The following is a 21,059-nucleotide window of genomic DNA, read 5'->3' on the forward strand; positions in this document are numbered from 1 at the left end:
TACAAATCCAAACTAAGACTACACAAAAAACAAATCCACAACAGTCTCGTATGATGACTGATTTTTTCAGAAACATTGCAAAATTAACCTCTGCACCTCCCCTTCTCACTGCATCTGTGTAACACAGTTTGAGAATGTACTGTACGCACCAAAACCCCACACCCATGATGTTTTCTATTGCAGAAACACTGCCTGTACAGAATTTAAGCGAGCGGACATGCTGACTACTACTAGTTCGGTCAGCCAGAATTACAAAGCTGACAACATGTAATTCTTTTACGGGAAAGAAGATGTCTAAACAATAGTGACAAGAAATGACAGATCCGAGGCAAGTAAAAGATAGTGGATAAGAGAGTCCTGCTCACACCTCTGGTAAACTAGAAACAAACCACCAGATTTTTGCTATTGCCAGCTCCATATAGTAAGATTAAAATATGAAAGTTACATTACATTTTTTCTGATCAGTCCTATGAATAATAGAGTCTAATCAACTATTCTATGATTACCTGATAATGGAATCCTTGCTAACAGTGCCCAAGCAATGCTCTCAATAGTTAAAAACACAGTTTAATTGCTAAATTCGACAGTAATTAAAATAGAGTCTAGAATTGTTAACACTGTATCAAATCTGTAACTGTATTCCAAGAGTAGCCTCTATTGCTGAAGATAGTGCCCATGTTTTGCATAAAGACATTTTATAGACTGGATATAAATCTTAAGTGTGAGAATACACATAGTCTTTAACAGAGGTATTAAAGGAACCTTCCTGTACCTCCCCTGTCTTACAGGGGAACCACAGAATTCACCTGACCTCAAACAGGGAGTGCTCTTATGTTCCTATCTACTTCTAATGAAATAAAAACTAGCAGGAAGGGTCAAAGCTTCTTTAACTAGTCAGCAGATTTCGCAGTCCATAACCACAGGACCACATAAATTTGGAACAAAGCCTGCACTTCCTTCTGATCAGTGGCTGGCATATACCAAATGCCTCTGAAAATGTGACTGAGAGAGCCTTTACTGGAAAAACACAGGGACATGGTAGTATCTCAGAGTTGTGGATGCATACTTCCAAGTCTTGAAGGACAACGAATATTGAATTCTCCATTACGGTTGTGCTGGGGAGTTTTAGTTTTTAATTTAGCTAGGTACAGATTTATTATTTTTTTTTTTATAGCTACAGATAAAGATCTTTGAAAAGATTTAGGAAAATGCCTTGTCTCCTCACCCTCAGGAGAAACATCTAACAGTGCTGAAGGAAGAGGAGGAAGGTGAAGACAAGTTTCCCTCACCTCCAAAACATAAGTCGTGCTGTTAAAAGCTTATTATGCTTTGCTGGATATGATTGTAGTAGCAATGACCTTGCTTTTTCTCTATTCCCCCCAGACCCCACCCTCCACACCCAACTTAAAGCTTTAATTTCAGGTAAAAGAGAAAAAACAAGTCCATTTACATACAATATCCATGCATAATAAGACAAGGTTAAACAAAGGAACGCCATAAATCATGCAGTTTAAAGTTAATTCCAGTGGAATTTCAGTTTTTCAGCAGTAAAATTAAGGATCTGACCTTTGGTCTCAGCATCAGCTATTTGATCTTTGGCCACTTCCTCTTCCTCTTCGGCCATTGCCTGAAAGATGGCAGTCAGGAAGAAAAACAGCAATTCACATAGTGGGCCTTCAGTGTCATTTCCTACAAGAGCTTCCTCTAAAACTTCTGTGAATAAAGTTTAAGAAGCGTCACTTTTGCCGCAAAGTTGGAAAACAATTATGTACTGAAGAATGAAAACATTTTTTTTTTCCTTCAGGTATGATAATCAAGTTACTTTTCCACAGTTTACTGCAAATATTCCTAAGGTGATGCTGTCAGAAAGTGTTGACAAAACAACATTATTTTCTTAATATAAAACTGCAAGAGTAAAGTACAAGTAGACATTTTAATAAGTAGATTAACAGCTTCTACACTGAAATTAATTTTCATTTTATAAACACTGCAGAAGTTGACTGTGAAGAGAAAACCGGATTGATATGCATCTTTAAGCATCGACATATTAAAGCTGCACAGAAAATTTTGTAGCACTGGCACTTGGGTGCACTTAAACTGGTTGGAGAAGGGACACCACAAAATTGGGGCACCTTGCCACATAAATGACAACTTGCCTAAAGTCACTCCTTCAGGAAATTCATCTTGAAGATCAAAAAGTTCCCCAAAAGCATACAAAAACTCCAAAACCATCAGAGCATCACCAAAGATCTCAGGAGGAAGTCTCGTCTTCACTGGCATTGGAACAGGAAGCTCCTGCAATCCAAATGCGAGAACTTAATAATGTATTTGGTTTCTTCAGAGTACACAAGCGATTAAAACCAAACAGCCTATGATTCAAAGGAGTGTATCTGTTGGGTTTCTTTATATTTTATTGACAATAGTTCTGCAAAACACATAACCAACTACCACAGCAACATCTGTGGTAGTACTAACTTCAAAACCCAAAAAGTTTGCAACTTGGATGTAGATCTTTTGAGATAAAAATTTATTCATGTTCATGAAGATTTTGTATCTTTGTTTAAAGGAAATCAAATCCACTAGAAGTTAAGAACACTGTCTGTCAAGATTCTTCCTTTAAACCTGTATTACTTGCCAAGACTTTTGAACTGAAGTTTGCTGGAACTGTCCAGGCAAGCAAAAAAACCCGTATTTTTAAAAAGTTACTTGTTACTGCTTGCGAAGACAAGCAAATAAAAACCCAACACATTCACATAAAAACACGCCCATCTAATACTAGGATATGCAAGATCATGTGTAATGACTGAGTGTTCTGGTATTTGGGTTTTTTCATTGGTAAGGCAGTTATGATGGCTGAAGACATTTTAAAGGGAGCTGATACAACCATGTAACAAGACCACTTAACAGAGACACCATTTCCAAATCACAGATGACAGCATTTAACACTGAGTTTGACTTTCAAATTAGTATCTTGATGTAAGTTTTCAAGATTTGTCTTCACTTAATGTTTCTTAGCAGACAGGATCAAACAATTTCCAGAAGGATGGCTCCTTTACACAAAGGTGGTTCACAAACATTAACGAAAAGAATGCCAAATACTATGCTTTCAGAAGAACACAGTTAGGTATTTCACACGTTTCTGGAGAAAGGATTTTTTTTTTTTTTTTTAAAGCACTCTATGGGTGGATCCTTCTTCTTGCTTCCTCACCTAAACTGATCTTTATTCATACGCTTGACAGTTTTCACTGTTGTTATGATACTACTTTCCCACCCCTCCCTGTTTCTTTTCCAGTTGAAACACAGCAGCACTGTTTTGCACTGCTTCCTCTCGTTTTGACAATGCTCCTGCCTTTCTTCAGTTTCTTCTCGCTTTCTATACACAGCTAAGAGTTTTCACTCATCTTCAAGGGCCTATACAGCTCTCCTTACATATACATTCAATTCTCATACTCGTCCCAGCCACTGCTACCTTTTCAATTCATTTAACACTTTCCTCTATTCCTACTTGTCCTCTGCACTTGTCATGTTTCCCTGTGTATCTCAAATAAATCCCATCCTTGTGTTTCTGACAGTTTTGCCTCCTTTCACTATCCCCTGCCAAATTTTATCATAATAAAGTGTAGATAAATTTATAGCACTAGGCAATCTTCCGTTATGTACAGACACACTACATTCTTGTTTAGAACAAGAATGTAAGGCAAATTCTTGTCCCTTTCTAGAGGTTTCCAGGATCATCCAGAAAGACATCTGTTAAGCAAGGACAGTGCTGGAGTTTAAAAATCAAACGAACGCCATAGGGAATAAGTTAATGTCCTTTCTACCTTTGCAGCCAAAAATTTGGTTTCTTCATTACTCAAATCTTTTGAGTACCACAGGTTTATTCTAGGTGAGCTCATGTTGTGCGTTTAGCAGAAGAGTCAGGCATACTCAATACCCTCCACTCAGTAAGATCAGCACTTTAAAAATACACCTATTCCACGTTAAAACTGAGAACAGCCTGTAAAGTTTTGCTCAAGCGTGAAAATGCAGACGCAGACGATCCTACTAGCATCACCACTGGGAAGTATGACATGACTAGGGGCGATTCGCAACCCCTAGCATTCAGATCAGATCTAGATCTGCCTCTGCATTAGGGAATCTAGCTTGGGGACCCTGTAAAGCACAAGCTTGAGCTATTCCAAATTTAATCATACCTTAAGATCATCACACTCCATATCTTCTCTAGGCTTACTCCACTGTTTCAGGTATTCAACATATTTTCTTTTTTCTTCACGCAGCTTCTCTCTTTCCTGAAAAAGTGTGTCACAATTGTATATAAAATATGGTCAATTGTATATAAAATATCACCTTATTATAGTTTCTAGCATTGCACCACTTATTATTTCAACCACACTGAAAAATAAAACTAAAACATTTTTAACTAGAAAGAAATAATCTAATAATATTTATTTTGGATACGAAGATCTTGGCAAAAATGTTAGAAGTAAACGTGGTGATATCTTGTTGGATTAAACATGTGGTTTTGTTGTTTTTTTTTGTTTGGGGGGGGTTTGTTTGTTTTTTAAATGGCAGTGGATGAGGAAAAAAATATCTAAAAGTAAGAGTATTTATGAAAGTTGCCACAAAAAAAGACCGTCAAAATAGATAGTGGGTGTGGCTGTGGTAAAATAGAGTGGAATAAATAATTTCTTCATATTCAAAGTGACAGAAAGTTACTTAGTAATTTCCATCCAGTACAGTGTCTCTAACATTTAAGTATAAGACAACCATCAAATCAAATCATGCATTATTGGCTCTTGTAACTACCTATTCTTCTAAAGTGCATTTCTATGAATTCAGAAATACACAATGGAAAATAACTTAAAGCAGATAGCAACTACAAAACAAGTAAACTAGAAGGACATTACACTGTTCCTATGTAAGACATATATTGCAAAAGCATTACTTTTTCCTTTTCTATTTTGAGTCTCTCTTTCTCTTCTTTCTTTTTCATTCTCTCTTCTTCCACAATCTTCTTTAACTCTTCTCTCTTTTTTTCCTTATCTTCTTTCTCCTTTTTCTTAGCTTCTATAGCATTTGCCTTCTCTCTTTTTAATTTAGCTTTTTCAAAAGCTATAAAGGAAAAAAACCAAACAAACCAAAGTTATTTTTTCTTTTATAAAATGTTAATTTTATTTAACTGTGCTAAATAGACTGATCTTTTTATAATTACCATATGAAAAAGATATTGTTATGAAGACTGAATTGTTTCTATGCCAACCAGAAATTCAATCACTTTAAAGTTCTTTAGAGAATCGGAATTTTAAGCTTAAGTATTATACATGTTTTACAATGTTGTCATCACTGTAATAAAGTCAAATTTCTCTGGTTTTATGAGTATACAGAAGTGTATTACTTGTTTATTGGTTTCTATCAAGTGATATAAAGATGAGAACGGATTCCAACTGCATATCATTATAGCAGCATATTTAGTAATGACTGCTTAATAAAAGAATGTCACATCTAGGTGTGGCACATAACCATGAAATATTTGTGATAGTAAAAACTTAAATAAGTGATCTTTAAATATTTAATTATCACAATTACTGAAATACATTTGAAACCTACTTAGTATTTCAGTGGGTTTTGTGCAAGTTTTACTTCTGTTATACAGCTTAAGCTGAACTTTAATTGGTAATACATGTTATTTGCCTGAGGAGATTCAGATTTCTTTGTAGTTGTCTGCAGAAGAACAGCAGGATACAAATTTCCACTTTCTGTGGACAGACAATATCTGTCAACCCACACACAGGCTAACAAATAAAAGGGGGTCAGGGGGCCTACCATTTTAATTGAATAAACAAGAAAGCTAGAATCACAAATGAAGAAAATGAAAAAAGATCCTTACTTCTATTACCAAGTGGATGCCACTCAAAAAAAAGATTTTGATTACATTTTCCTATAAAATTCTGAAAATGGGCTAGATAGCTTTTACAGATAGCTACTACACATACCAGCAATGGCTCTCACCCAGCAAACAAAAGCAGTGAAGCTGATCCTCCATAGTCTTCTACATAGTGAGAAGGCTGAATACCAACGTACTTGGTATTTTACTACCTTTTCACATCGTCAGTAAAGTACTACAGCAGCTCTTTATGAATGCCAGTAATTGCCATTCCAATTAAACATTATTTACAGGTAAAACATTTAGATTAATATTCAATTACATTCATGTAGTATATTTGAAAGTGTCCTTTTAAGCTTATTTTATGGATGGGATCATACTTTTCAAACAACGCGCATAAGGTGTTGCTGGTTTCAAATTAAAGAACTGCATCTTTTAAAAAAGTTGATAAAGATGGGCAAACATTGGGCCAAAAATGAACACACAGAACAAGTGCAACACCACAACATTTTAATTGTTGTTACTTTTTTGATGCATTCATCATCTTCTTGTGTCCTCAACAAAGAGCAGAAAGCATTTACAAAGTCTGAATATTAACATGCTGTGACAGCTTTCTAGTGAGGTGGCAGAAAATACAAAGAATACATTTGGATCTCCATGTTATGCAACTTATTTCAAGGCTGATTGCTCTTTCGTTGTTTGAAACTGTATGTTTCAAGGGCATTGAGTTTTGGGGTGCAATAGGATAGCACAAAGATAAAAATTATGCTAGAATGCATCTTAACCACCCTTCTAGAAGCTGCAGTTCACACCACACAAGAAAGGAAGCAGCTATGATTTTGACCAGTAACTACCTTGTTCTATGCTGTCATTTCCGGCACATAAACAAATACTTCAGGAAACAACTATTCTAACCACTGAAAGGAACACTGTGCAACAGTGCTGCAGCAGTGTACTCTTACTACATTTTCCCTTTGAAAGGTACAACCCCCAAAATACTCTAATTATGGCCTGCTCTCAGACCTGCAAAAACTGGTTCTACTAGTCATAGGACTAAACCTCAACTTACCCATGGCCTGCATATCTTCTTTTTGCTTCTGAAACCTTGTCTTTTCCTTTGCCACTTTACTTTTGTTTCCTTGGGTGTTTCCCTCCTGATAGAGAATTTCGAGGGGGAGTGGAAAAAAAAGAACATAATATCTACAGTGAAATGACCGGCAACAGATATTCCGAATTTTTCAACAGTTCTCTAAAACAAGAATAAAAACAGGCTGTAAGAGTTTCCCACAAACATACTAAGTACTCAGAAAGCCTGCCTAATAGTTGGCAGGGGCTGGGGAATCCAAAGCATTTTCTTCCAGCTTTCTTTTTAAATAAAGTAGTTTAGAACACTAAGTTTCTCTGTGTTTAAATACAGGCAAGTGACAATTGTATCTGAGAGCAAGTGACATATAAGAGTACAAGTTAAAAAGTTTTTAGGAAATTATTTATTTATCATTCCCAGAAGGGACACATTCTCTACGTGCCTTCATAACACACTGAAAAGCTAGTTTCTTGGTGGAATCACAAAAATAAGAAAGATAAAAATAAGAAGATAATATATCAAGTATGGTCCTTTTTACCAGCTTAACTATAAAGCAATCTACTTTAATAGCAATTATGTTATGCATCCCAATTCATCCTCAAAGAAAAAATGCACATCGTCAACCTTGCATTCCAACTGTTCTGAAAGTTGAGAGAAAATGGAAAAACTTAGACTACACTGATGTGTCTTCATCTGGATTAAAAACATTACTTACAAGACTATTAGATGCCCTCTTTGGAGGTCTCCCTCGTCGTCTGCTTGCAGGACTGAAGATAAATGTGGGTGGGTCATCAGGAAAGAAGTAGGAGAAATTTTGTTCTGCTAGATTATATTTTGCAATTGATGTTGCCTTAGTAAGAAAGATGAAAACAGATACTCATTGTGAAATTCTTACCTTTTCATAAACATAACCTAATCAATGAATCATTAATTCACAAAAAAAGACAATAAAAGTAACTAGATTCACAACTGGTTGCTTTAGGATAAGAAATAAAACTCTGAAATAGTGTAACTGTAGAGTTAATCCATCAAGCGGATAATAATGTAAGCAGCACGTATTTGAAAATAGAATTTGGCCTCATTTGGTAAGATTTTATTTCTTTCCATGCCTTTTAGCAAACACAGCTGGCAGTCTTCCTAGCAAGTTACTGAAATGTGTTGAGAATTACTTTTGCCAGAGAAAGCCGGAAAATTACTTTACTGAAGAATCACATACTTCTCTAACATACTTAAACATTTCTGGAGGAGAAAAATTTATGACTTTTCTCATTTTGAATTGTCAAAGTTTCCTTTCAAGTCTGCTTTCTCGAAGTGTTGACTTCAGGAAGTCTGCCCTTATCAAGTGATACAGATGAGAATACAAAGGAGAGCCTCCAAATAGGACATTTTCATATAACTGCTGAAGTGCAAGGTAATCAGCAAGGGAACAAGGAGACACTCCACAAAAAGCCCAAACAAAGAGAAGATGACAAATGCACACATACACAGAATATAACAATTTTCCTGAGGCACCAGAAAGCATTGCTAATAGATCACTAGACCCAGCACACTGTATCACATAAAGGACAACATGATTGCTAACAAGCCCAAGGAAGGGGGTGGTTTATCCCTTTCAGCTCTATTTTCTTCTATTTCCATTTCCTTATAAGAGACAGACTTTGAAGTTACAAACTTATTTAGAAATTAGTTGCCTCTGTTATTTTCCACAACTTTCAGAGGCAAGACATTAATTGATGACTCTCAAGAGCTTTCCTGCGCAGAATGAGCAGTTACACAGCTGTATGAAGATTCCTCTTAAACACACACACAAAATACAGAAGGTAATAAACAAACACGCTACTTTCTAAAAACAAGATGAAGATGATAAGGATTTCAGGGTCAGGGCTCCAATACACAGTGCAAGAGTCCAGGATCTCCTGTGGCACAGCAAGGAAGGCAAGGGAAATTGCTGCCTACTTGGTAAATGTGGGAAAAGACGCTTGATTCCTTGAGCACAAGGAAACAGAAATTCTCAGTCATCCTGTGCAGACTAACATGTGAACTTTAGTCTGAACTTATACTAAGTATCTCCACATAAGATGACAAAAAATATGCATCTTAACATCTTCAACAGCTAAGGCGTTGTCAAAACCCCATTCCAGCTACCTTAATTCTTTGGTTCTTCAGTGAGAGAGAAATATTGGAGACTGAATTAAATGTACAATAAAATATTTTCCAGCTAAAAGCATTACAACAGAATAATATTAGCTTACTGTACTAAACAGAAATAGTTAATTTTTATTTGACTTAGAAATACCAGCTGCATACCTTGAAGAATGAAAACAACTCGTGTTAGACTAAGCAAAAATATATTATGTTTTAATAAATAACATTTTTCTAGGTAAAAGCTCCCATCTTTATTCTGGGGACTTTTCTAAACTAGTAGCTAAAGAAGAAATGAGAGAATTAAATTCTGCTTCATGTACAGAAAAATTACTTTTTTTTTTTTTTTACAAGCAAAAGTTAACAAAAAAAACTGTTATTACAGAAAAAGTTGCAGTATTCATCCTTTTATTTTGGAGAAGTCAAATACCAACTCAATATATTATACTTGCAAAAAGCTAAACTTGATGTACTTTAAAAAAAAACCAAACAACTTCTAAGCAGCTAGTAGAGAAGAGAAAAAAAGACTGAGTAGAGTCAGTATTTTATCCCACTAATTATTCCTTCTTATTTACCTTAGTTTTAATGACTCCATCATGTGGTTCACAGTGTTGTTTCAGAAAAAGTTTAAGTCTATCACGAGAAAAGAGATGTTTCCTCCGGCTGTATTAGGAAAGAAAGGTAACATTATCAACTAACACCTTTAATTATTGTTTAAATACAGCTGACAATACGTGCGTGAACACTTGTAACAGATCGTATGATTGACCTTTTTCTCATTTTCTTAATTATAGATTACACCCTTACTATTGTAGCTAGCAGCCATTCTCTGCAAGCCCAATGCAATTAAAAATTCCCTTATGAACAAAACAAAACACATGCAATACTTAAATAGTTGATTTATGCATCTGTAATTTTTGTTTTGACGATCATGGTATGTCCTCTTTTATACACACACAGACAAACTCCACAGCCTATTCATCCCTGCTAGATCCTCTAAACATTCCTTTCTATCACAGTAGCTTTTAAAATCCCCTCTTAGCAGCTTTTTATTTTAAAGCAGTAAAACAGTCTGATTGCCAAACCAGTAATGCTACCACACAGAGAGAGCTCACAGTGCCAATAGTTCATCAATATTACAGAATAGGATTCTCCAACTTTTTTTCACCTACTCAATCAGACCCAGCAGCAGGCGCAGGTATCAGAAGCAATGTGCCAACGAAAGCAGAGACTTGTAAGGAGTTGGTATCTGTGTTAATACTAGTAAAACTTGGAACCCTTGCTACAGAAAGCCTGTGAAACACTGTATTTTGTTCCAGTGCATCTAATTAATAGTTCTAACATACTATTTTAAAATGCCATTTTATATCAAAACCATCTTACAGTGACTTACACAACTCACACAGTTATAAAGTACATTTTTAACTTCCATATATTAATTTTTACCTTAGTTGAGATGCTTTAACAATAACAGTTTCATATAGTTCTTTTTTAATAGGTTGGACTTTGTATTTGAACAAAGAAGGATCAATTATGGCTTTCTTCTCCCTAAAAAAAATTAAAAAAATATTTAAGCACAATCATGAAACATCAGTCTTATATTGTGCACGTTTAATATATTTATATGCATACACAATGGACCTCTTGAAAATACCCAGCTGTAAATAATACAGGCTGTATTCCACTGGTACCAAAGAGGACCTATTCACTTCTGCCAACTTTTCTGCCACTAATTTAGATTTGCATCAAGGCCAGTTCCTGTAAGGAACAGGAAAAGGGATCGGGGATGTTGGTTTTCTTAGCAGGGAGATGGGAGATGAGAAGGGAAGGGAGAACAAAGAGGGAGACAAGTAATGATACATCCCTGTCCCTCAGAAAATCATCTCCTTACTCCCAGTACTAGTGATGGTAACAGAAAGGCAGGAAAAAGGAGAAAGAGATGATGAGGAAGGAGACCAAAAGATAGAGTTAAAGAAAATTAATAAAAATAGTAGCCAGAGAGCTACAGATCACATCTCAAAGTGAATAAAAAAAAAAAATAGGTAGAATATTTTTCTGAAATATCTATTTAGAAAAAACACCCTCACCAACAACATTCTGAAAATAACAAGAATCATAAGGCAATGCAACTACACTTTAAAATAAAAGCTTATTGAGTCACATGTTTTTTTTCCTCCCAAAGTGTACTTCCCTTTTACAGCTATCGGCTACAAAGAACTAGATTATTTTCCCCCATGGAAAATATTTCTTCAGTTTTAACATAACAGTAACTGTTTTCTTACTCCCCTTCCTAGAAGGACAATCATATAGGTCTGGTGTGCTACCAAAACACGATTCACTCCTTTAAAAAATCAAAGGGAGGGGTTTTGCCGTAGACAATATATTTTAAATAGTGTGGTGTATTTATGGACAAATTTCATGAACAGAGTTAAACTACTGAGATTTTCTTTAAATAATGTTGCGTTTTGCTATTAAACAACAGAACTAACTTCCCCTAGGGTGGTAATTTGTAATCAGAAGTCGTATTGCTTTATCAGGAAGAATTCAACCATCATCTTATTTCGTAAGTAACGGAAGACAAAGAAGTTACATGGATGAACTAGGAGTTTTACAGCTATGCATTTCATCATCATTGTCAGTCCTTCTGGCATTTACAAAATGCTTGATGGTGGAGTCTGACAAAACAAAATTAATCAATATACCACTTACTATTCTTTACCCCTATGAGGAATACACACAAGATATAGCGAATTGTACTTTGCAAGGCTGTTGAATATGATATTTGCTCCAATTCTTATTTTTTCCCCACTATCTCTGTGAAATAGAAGTCCAAAGAAATGCAACATTCAGATGCCTAATAATAAATACATAAATTCTGGATAGTATCAAATACAAATTTGTTCCCTCACCATACAGAACTGTGTTTTCGGTCCTTTAGTGTAACAAGCTAAAGAAAGACCCAAACAGATAATGTTCAGATACAAAATAAAAGGCATCAGAGTGCCAATGTCATACCAAAAGTGTATTAACTTATTTAGACATTTTGAATAGATTCTCAACTCCGATGCTGTCTGTAATCAAAAGCAGGGCCCAAAGAATAATCAAATGGTTAACTCTTGTATTGTCAACCTTTACTTTTCAGTTTGAGTAAATCCTTCTCTCACCATTAGTCGATCATATATAATAGCCCCAACATAATTGCCAGACACACTAAGTTTTTTCTGCTTAGCTTCCGAGTTTCCAAGGATTATCCTAAGAAGTTAACATATTCCTGAAATCCTCCTCCATAAATCCAAACTTAAAGTCAAAATTTTGCTTAGTGCAGAAGAGGATGAAAAAGATCATTCAGTACACATAGAATTACATAAATTATCTGGTCACTTGGCATAAAAGTCTATTATTTTTGTTATATTTTACTTTATAAAGCATTATATAGAACACCTAAGAGTTAGCAAAGGTTAGGCCCATTTTGCAGCAGCGATCCCTTACAGCAAGTTTTCACAGGACAGCTCTGACAGACCTCCAGATCCAGAGGAAAGAATAACAGAATATCTCATAAGTTAGTACGCGAAAACTGGAACTGACTCACCCATATTATACTCATTTCTCCTGCACTCAAGTAAAGGTGCCTAGCACCTGGCAGAGTCTTGCCTTTTTTGAACAAGGCCATTCTGAAGCACCAACAGATAAGAATCTCATCAGCCCTTCAATTACTTTGGCATGGTGACCACATGACCTGGATATAAATTTCTGCTTACGGTCCTGCTGTATTATATTCAGACAGCATGGTCTTAAGGGAGCTTTACCAAGAAACTTCTGAAGCCTTGTCTTTCTGAGTTACCTTGTCCAGGACATGACTATCTATATTATTTGGTCTGAGTCTTGCTGGAGCTACTTGCATCTTGCAGTAGTAAGAGAACTAGAAAAATTGCACAGAGGGTTAGAGGATCTAAAAATCAATGCTGTCCTCCTCTTCCAAAAAAAGAGGCAGTGCCTTTTCTTCTTCTCTTTGGCTAAGTTTGGGAATTGGAAAAGCTCCCTTGAAGAATGCTTGCTAAATAACACAATAATTTATGGTTTCCTTATGCTCCACTGCAAGCCTTACAGAGGTATCCTGTCAGCATATTGATACTGATAGAAAAGCTGGCGTCTGCACACCGTTGAAGGTTGCTGCTGCCAGCTGCTTCATACTGAGCGATTACAACTGCCCATTTGGAACTGCAAGTGTTTTCTGGAATCCGACTGAACTCCAACGTGGAAATACAGCAACCTGAAGACTGACAAAGGCATGCTGGTTATACTCCTTTAGGGACAAGACAACAGGACTTTGCAACAAAATCCTGACTTTGAACCTTTTGATGAAGATTTTAATCTGTCTTTGATCTAGTACTTTAGTCTTTCCGTACAATACAAAGTGGACCAAGACCTACCATCAGGGGATGGAGGGATGAGAGAGGAAGAAAGGAAAGATAAGAATTAAAGGTGAGGAAAGATTTTTTTCTACTGAAGACATTGTAGAGCTTTAATGACAAGTTATGACCACACTTCTTGAAATATCCTGTTCATATTTCTTCTCCAAATAGAGACAGAAAACTAGGCTGAAGGTGGTGAAAAATATGGATGGTAAGGTTCCACTGGCTTCCTGTTACCTCTGCCTGCATCCCAAAATTTTCAGAAGCAATTAACCCTTCCCCAAAATAAAGATGATACTTCACTTCAAATTGAATAAACACCCAAGTTTACCACCACGAACCTGCCAGCAAGCCACTGAAAGAAATCTGTCTTGTAGTATTTCTGATGTGGTTGATGGTTCACATTAGTCATAGTCCTGGCTGGAGGAATGCCATGAATTAAGTTGTAGCTAGTATTATATATATTTAGCAGTACATATATATATATATGCAGTATTATATATATTTAACAGTACATATATATATATATATGCAGTATTATATATATTTAGCAGTACATGCCCCTCAATCTCCTGTCTGCTGCTGAGCGCTAAAGCAAATGCAAGAGTTAAACCTTATCCCCAAGTCTAGCAGTTTCAGGTACGAACACTGCTATTCTATGATGACCACTATCCTACAGTACCAGAGGCTCCCAGGGCAGAGCATCAAGAGGTTTTAAGACGCAAGAAGATTGCTACCTTTTGCTTCGCAACCCAAGCCTTACAAGGCAGCCTGTTTTTCTGAGGGAGTGCAGGAGCGAGAGCATCCTGGCCCCTTTCTCCCTTTACAACCTCAGCTTTTCCTGCAGAACACAAAAAAAAAGGTCAGCAAAAAAAGTACAGAACGCGTGGCTATTTCTGCCCCATGCAGACAGAAGACGGGTCAGAGAAAGGTTGGGATCTCTAATGACATCTATTTTCAGTTAAGATTCTCTAGCCTTACAGATTCTTTAGGAAAAATATTTGCAGATGGCCCATCAATCTGTGCTGTGCTCCCCTCCCCCCCCCTCACAAACACACCAAGCATCTGCTGTACCATTGTTTAACGGCACGGCAGCTTTGCACGAAGGCTGGGTCTCAAAACCTGCAGATTTGTGCGTCGACGGAGGCAGAACTGTGATTCTGCACATAACAACTTGACACTGGTCCCAAGGCAAACAACATGCAGATTCTCCACAAAAAGCAAAATGTAGTCCCTGAAGGATTAGGGCTGCAAAACGATGTTATTCAGTTCAGTGGGATTTCTTACTGTTATAAGTAAGGGTATACAGAATCTTAGATGCCAATATACAAAAATTGATAACAATGCTCTACTTTCAGACAGATTTTACAGGTACAGCAAATAATACTTTCCAAGTTCGCATATACCCAGAATATATCCAGAAACTAACTGGAGTGTTATTAAACTCTCGCATTTGTTAAAAAGAAAAAAAAAAAGATTCACTTAAAACTTCCAGTAAGCATTTTAAAGCTGTAAGAGGTTTGCAGTTTAAGCTTGTAGCTTAAATGTTAGTTAGCTATGCCACAGAACAGTGCTTCAAGAATTTGTATATTCTCACAAGACTTCTCTTTCTAAGAGAAAGAAATTATTTTCCCTCCCTTCTCTGCATTGTCAAAATAAGAAATCAGCTGGGGAGAACCACAGACTGGGAATGTAAGACTCAGTCTTACTACCAAGTCTGCATGCATGGAAGTGACAGCAATATAAAGGGATCAATCCCACAGTCAGCTCTGTGCACGCTTGCATTATTCCAAGAATAACCTCCTTTCAAATGCCATATGCCTGTGGAACACAGAAAATCCATTTATTTTCTCAAAGATGTAGGACCTCTTCACAAACAACTTGGACACTGCCTTCAAGAAACAGCAGAGAATTTTATTTATCCCATGTTATTTTCTTAGCCAAGCGAGAAGCTCCACCCTAGTAATTCAATGCATGTCAGGACATGGAAGTCCTCATGCAGCATTCAACGAGAGTAACTTCTGCATCCACATGACATCTCAAAGTGAATAACAGTTCATGTAAAGCTCGTATGTTGCTGGATACAAGATTGGGGCCCTCTTCAAACCCTCCTCCTTCATCCACATTGTGCTTGTGAAGCACAGAATTCTTTCTTCTCATTATACTGCTAGGACAAGGTAGCATATATAAGCTCAATTACTGGTCAGTAAAGGTCCAAACTAAACACCACAATTATAGCCAAGATGCTTTCTTATTCAGTGTTATTAAGCTACTCCAGCCTATATGCAGTTCCTTAAGACAAGACACACACTGTTTCACTGCACCTAAAATCATAATCAAATCCATGAATATTTATATGGAGACATGCACAATGAAGAAAGCTTTGTATGTTTTTATATTTTGGACACAAACACATTAAGTCTCTAGAAGGACTCTTCAGAGAGTTCCAGTAAGCACATGTCCTCTTATAATAAAAGAATCTCAACTCTGAGCCCCATGATGGAAGTGAAATAATATATCATGATAAGTAGTACCAGCCTCTAGAAATGCAGAGTATGACTGCATTTTCCCAGCTATAGCAGCGCAGGTTCTGCAGCACAGAGAGGACTAGTGATAGGCATACACAGCTCTTCCACCATCTCCCAAAGAAACACTGTCATTCCAACACGTTAACAATGATTATTCTGTAGGTACTCCATCTCTCATAATGCACAGTTCTCTGGTGGATTACACATAGCATAACTGGCACCTGTGAATATTCAGCTTGTCACCTTCAGCTGGCTGAACACTCACAATCCATCCAGATCAAGTAATTTGTTTCGGTCAGACCCTGCCACATCTGCTTTAGTCTCATTTCCACCCAGCCCAAATGCTTTATACTGTGAAAGTATCATTACCCATTTTGTGCAGAGCTATTGTGCGTTTCTGAGTCGTCACTGTCGCTGATGACAATTGTGTCTCCCTCAGCATTGCTGGCATGGCCGTTTGCCATTCCATTGTGATGAGCTGGAGCTATGACTTCCAAAATCTTACACTGCAACCTGAAATAAAGCACAGACATTTATTACTGTCAAAGTCTTTCACTAGTGCAAGGACTCTAAAGTTGTAACAGATGTTATTTTAAGAATACACATATAACTGAACACTGTATTGTATACTAAATAAGTAAATACCTAATAGTCTTGCACTGAAATAGTAGGTAACATTTTTAATTTAATGAGTTCCATCTAATAAATAAACAAATTCATCTGCTTACACAGCTATCAGCTTCACTATTCAGGAAAACAAATCAAGTCACTGGTAGAATTATTTGTGGTTGTAAATTTTTTTCAGTTCTCACTTAAGTAAACTAAAAGTTAACTTAATGTGTTACTTTAAAACTACACACCAAACCTTTTACATTTATTTTGATGCCAGTCTAAGAAAAGCAAAAGATTTTCAGATCCCAAAGTATTTTCACTTATAAGAGATCATCTTCTACTGCTGTCGATGACCTAAATAAACAAGGCTGAAATGATCATTATGCATCTAATCTTAATAATGGCCCATTTATCTGCTGACACATATTAAGGCTCCATCTGGCATGCACACAATTGACAAAACAAGTCTATCCCTTTGCCATCCTGAATGCTAGTTATAAAGGCAGAATTAACTACATATTAAAAAGTATAATTAATCGACACTTCATGCTGGGTAACTGCATTATAGCTGGTTTTTAACGACCAACTTTCACCCCTTTCTGGAACTCCATGGTTCATATTTTTTAGTTTAATCTCCCAAAGCCTTGTCTACTTCATGAAAACTAACTATTGCAGTGAATGGATGCTGCCACATACTACCACTAAAAGCTCAAAGGGTGGGGGGAGAAAGAACACATAATAATTCTCTTCTCTGGGCACCAAACTGTCACTTGAAATGAATAAAATGAAGAATACATGAAGCACAGGGCTTGAATTAGTGTGGCATCACACCTAAGTTAAAAACAAACAAACAAAAAATCTCAAACAAATCTATGACAGACAAATTCTAAGTGTTCCTCTATCTGAACTGAACACTGACAAAAAGGAAACAATATCAAAATACTTCTTAAACACCTTTTTCTGCAAGCAGACAGTACTATCCAAAAATCTGCACACATTGAGGGCTTGGAGAGAAAAAAAAAAAAACAAACAAAAAAAACCCGAGGGAGGGCAGAGGCAGAAAAGTTGAAAACGTTAAAATATCCTAGGTCATATTTACTTGCGAATTTAGCTAGGATCAGTAACACCAATAGTGCCTGTAGCTGTCCTCCTCCAGCCTCTCTCAAACAGGGAGCGAGCTCCAGGATGCTCCAATGGGATACGTTATTTAAAAATAAAATATAAAAATCATTAAAAAAACCCAAACTATTAACATCCTTATATATTCCTAAAGATGACAATAGGCTTAATTAACCCACAGGGACACCAGAGCTGCCTGCAAGCAGACACAGCCTGAGCCCGCTGGACTCGCTGACCACAGGCACGCTGCCATTCCAATACAGCCAGTCCCATTTCCAATGCTGGCTAGTCTGGGGCTGGAAGACACATTTCCCTGGCGAGTGGAGCACAAGCTGATTAACTGTGGAAACCTAAATAGACTCCCTAAATAGAACCAACAGCACCCAAGTACATAACGGACACAGATCGTAGTGGCTGTTCACAAAATAAGTCCAAGTCCAACGAGGCTTATTAAGGTCTGGCCCAGCACCAGACTCTGGCTGAGTCCCAAGAGAAAAGTCTGTCATTACAGTATCTTGGTTTTCCAATATTTGGAACATCACAGCATCCCCTTCATACTGAATAATATGGAGCTGACTGCATGGCAGAATTTGTATTATTATGTATTATGCTGCTTTTTTAAATATAAAGGTCACCAGCTCAAAAAAAAAAAAAAACTTCTAGTAGAATTATTTCTGTTTCAGATTATAAAATATATTTCCTAGAGAGTTCAATTCAATTTGAAAAACACTTTTAAATTAATTTCTAATGGAAAATAATCCAAAGAACCAATGTTTAAAGCTACTGACTTTTTCTAATTTGTTTATTACCTGAAGACCACTAGAGGGAGCACATATACACTAAATTTGCAATCACAGTAAAACAGCCACATGAAAGCTAAAGCGCGACCTACACTACCCAATGCCATGAAAGGACAAAGAGCGTAAAACACACACACAAACCAATCCTCCCGCTCAAAAAGACTCGAATATTTAGTCACCAAGTATTTTACCAATGCTTACTTTACCCGTTTATCCATTGGACAGCCCTTTAATTTACAGAGTATCACATCTCCTTCTGTAAGAATGGAAATTATATATTCCATACATTTGATTAATTAAGTGGCAAAATCCCCAATACAGCTTACAGCTGCTTCTTCCTCATCCCCCCCCCACACTTTTTATTATTAAACAGGGAGAATGACTAATGGAATAAGTTATCACAGAAAGCAAGTGACTCTCCATCCTCTATGCCTTCATTCAGGTAATTACCAGAAATCTTCAGGGAAGGACTCAAGTGAAACACACATTACCTGGCTCAATAAAAGCATAATCCAATGAAATTTAATGGTTACTGATAGACAGGGGATTAAAGCAAGTGATGCAACCGTTCCTTCTGGCATTAAAGAAATAATAATCTGTGAATGATGACTTTTTTTAGCCTTGCTACAATCAAGTTATGGCTAGTAGCAGCCAATTCCCTGGGCTAAGAGAGGCAAAGACACTCTGCAGAAAGTGCGCATGAAGGTCTGCTTTTCTTAATAACTGAATCGTTCCCTGAGTTCACTTTTTACAACTTGTTTTATGTGCTTTATGATGTAAAATAACAGAGCTGAAAGCTGAAGCAAGACACTCAGATGAAGCACACTACTTGAAATATTTTCTACAAAGGATACCTTAAGATCTTTACAGAGCTTATGCCGAAGTCAAACCACACTCGCTCTGTTTCCCATAAAATAAGAAGCGGGGGCACCTCAATCTAAAAAGACAGCAAGCGGCATTACAGTAAATCAATATGTACCCCAATATCCCCCTTAGTCAGGAAGAAATTTCTTCAAATAACAATAAACATTGTGAAAAAGCTTACAGCCCCACTAAATGAATCCCAAAGGTATTCAGAAAAGGATCAGATAAATTGAGAATAGAGCCATCGTGAACTTTTCACAGTAGTCCCAGCAGCTCTAGCTCAGACACTGACAGCCAAAAGCTACAAACAGTAAACCTGCAAAACGATTACCCCGTGCTCCTAGAGTTTTGCATACTTCTTTCTGCACTACAGGCTGCTATCAACAACACGGTACAGGTCCTCTGACCTGTCCCAAGGATGGCCTTTACACTCACAGCTTTACTTTTTGCTGAGGTCAGAAACTAAGGTCTTTGAGGTCCTCTTATGTTATGGGAAAGGTTCCATGAAGTGCTTGGCCTATACTATTAAATCTGTTGGTTTTTGAAGAAAGCAGAGAACAACACAGGAGCCCAAAAGTTTCAAACACACAGCCAGAGAATGCAATCAGCAAAATACCGGTGCACATCATCTCTCTCAGATGAAAAAACTGAGATCTTCCATTGATTTCCATGAATTTCAGGTAGGGCTGTCAGTTTCACAGGTGAAAGAACATAACTGATTGCAGCAATATCAGGGCAAGAGACACTAACTGGAAACTGTGGCACAGGATATAGTTTCTCTGGAAACCCAACTCCACCAATCCCGCTCTAGAAGAACAATTCTGGGCTGTGCTGTGAATCGTAGAATCATAGAATGGTTTAGGTTGGGAGGGACCTTGAAGATCATCTAGTTCCAACCCCCCTGCCATAGGCAGCTTAATACAACTAGCAGAAAACTTTAAGGTAGGACTGAACCTTGTCACTCCCAGAAGAACAGTCAAGAAGCAGCAGGTTGAAGGTGTACAAAAGCAAACTGCACCTGCAGCCTCAGGTTGCAGCTCCATGGGATGCAGAAATGACTTTTAAGTTCAGTCTTCCCTTGCCATTTCTCCTTCCGGCCACATAGTTGGTACAGTGCTTGCTTTTTGTACCTCTGGCGCTCAGTATCATTTATTGATTGCCATTAAATTGAATTCACTTAACTAACAAAAAAAAAAAAACAAAAACAAAACCCCACAACAAAACCCAAACCTAACCCAGTGTGAAGAGCTGGGTAAGTTTTTGTCCTATCAGCTACTTCAAGCGATTCACTGAAGGATCTGATGAGAACCAGAGCATGTGGAAGAGGCAAATACTGGCCACAGACAAAAGCAGAGGAGGAAGGAGAAGTAGTAAGACCTCCCTCCTATGGAGGCCGCGAGACACTATGATTTCTTGAGTAGCTCAGTGATTTCAGTAGTTTATCCTTCCTAACTGAAAAATGACATCTAGGCAAATGAACACTGGGTCACTGGGAGAGTCTGTTCCAGGGAAACCACAAATCTAACACGGGCAAGACACAGTACATGCTTCAAACTCACCAGTAGTCCAAGATGAGAGTGATTCAAGAAAACCCAGCACAAAGGGTAAGTTTAA

At 37.1% G+C, this 21,059-nt stretch overlaps 1 protein-coding gene across 1 annotated transcript in view; it reads right to left on the reverse strand.

Moving 5' to 3' along the window:
* Positions 1 to 21,059, reverse strand: part of BAZ1A (bromodomain adjacent to zinc finger domain, 1A) — a 65,790-nt gene that overhangs the window by 27,397 nt on the left and 17,334 nt on the right. The window contains exons 5-13 of the mRNA XM_009887010.1: positions 16,420 to 16,563; positions 10,557 to 10,658; positions 9,686 to 9,773; positions 7,648 to 7,818; positions 6,954 to 7,038; positions 4,946 to 5,112; positions 4,194 to 4,289; positions 2,157 to 2,295; positions 1,567 to 1,713 (exon numbers count right to left, since the gene is read on the reverse strand). Coding sequence (XP_009885312.1) covers positions 1,567 to 1,713; positions 2,157 to 2,295; positions 4,194 to 4,289; positions 4,946 to 5,112; positions 6,954 to 7,038; positions 7,648 to 7,818; positions 9,686 to 9,773; positions 10,557 to 10,658; positions 16,420 to 16,563 — 1,139 coding nt within the window. The remainder of the gene's footprint in view (positions 1 to 1,566; positions 1,714 to 2,156; positions 2,296 to 4,193; positions 4,290 to 4,945; positions 5,113 to 6,953; positions 7,039 to 7,647; positions 7,819 to 9,685; positions 9,774 to 10,556; positions 10,659 to 16,419; positions 16,564 to 21,059) is intronic.

This window comes from Charadrius vociferus, unplaced genomic scaffold, assembly GCF_000708025.1.
Source record: "Charadrius vociferus isolate BGI_N301 unplaced genomic scaffold, ASM70802v2 scaffold14, whole genome shotgun sequence".
Lineage (NCBI taxonomy): Eukaryota > Metazoa > Chordata > Aves > Charadriiformes > Charadriidae > Charadrius > Charadrius vociferus.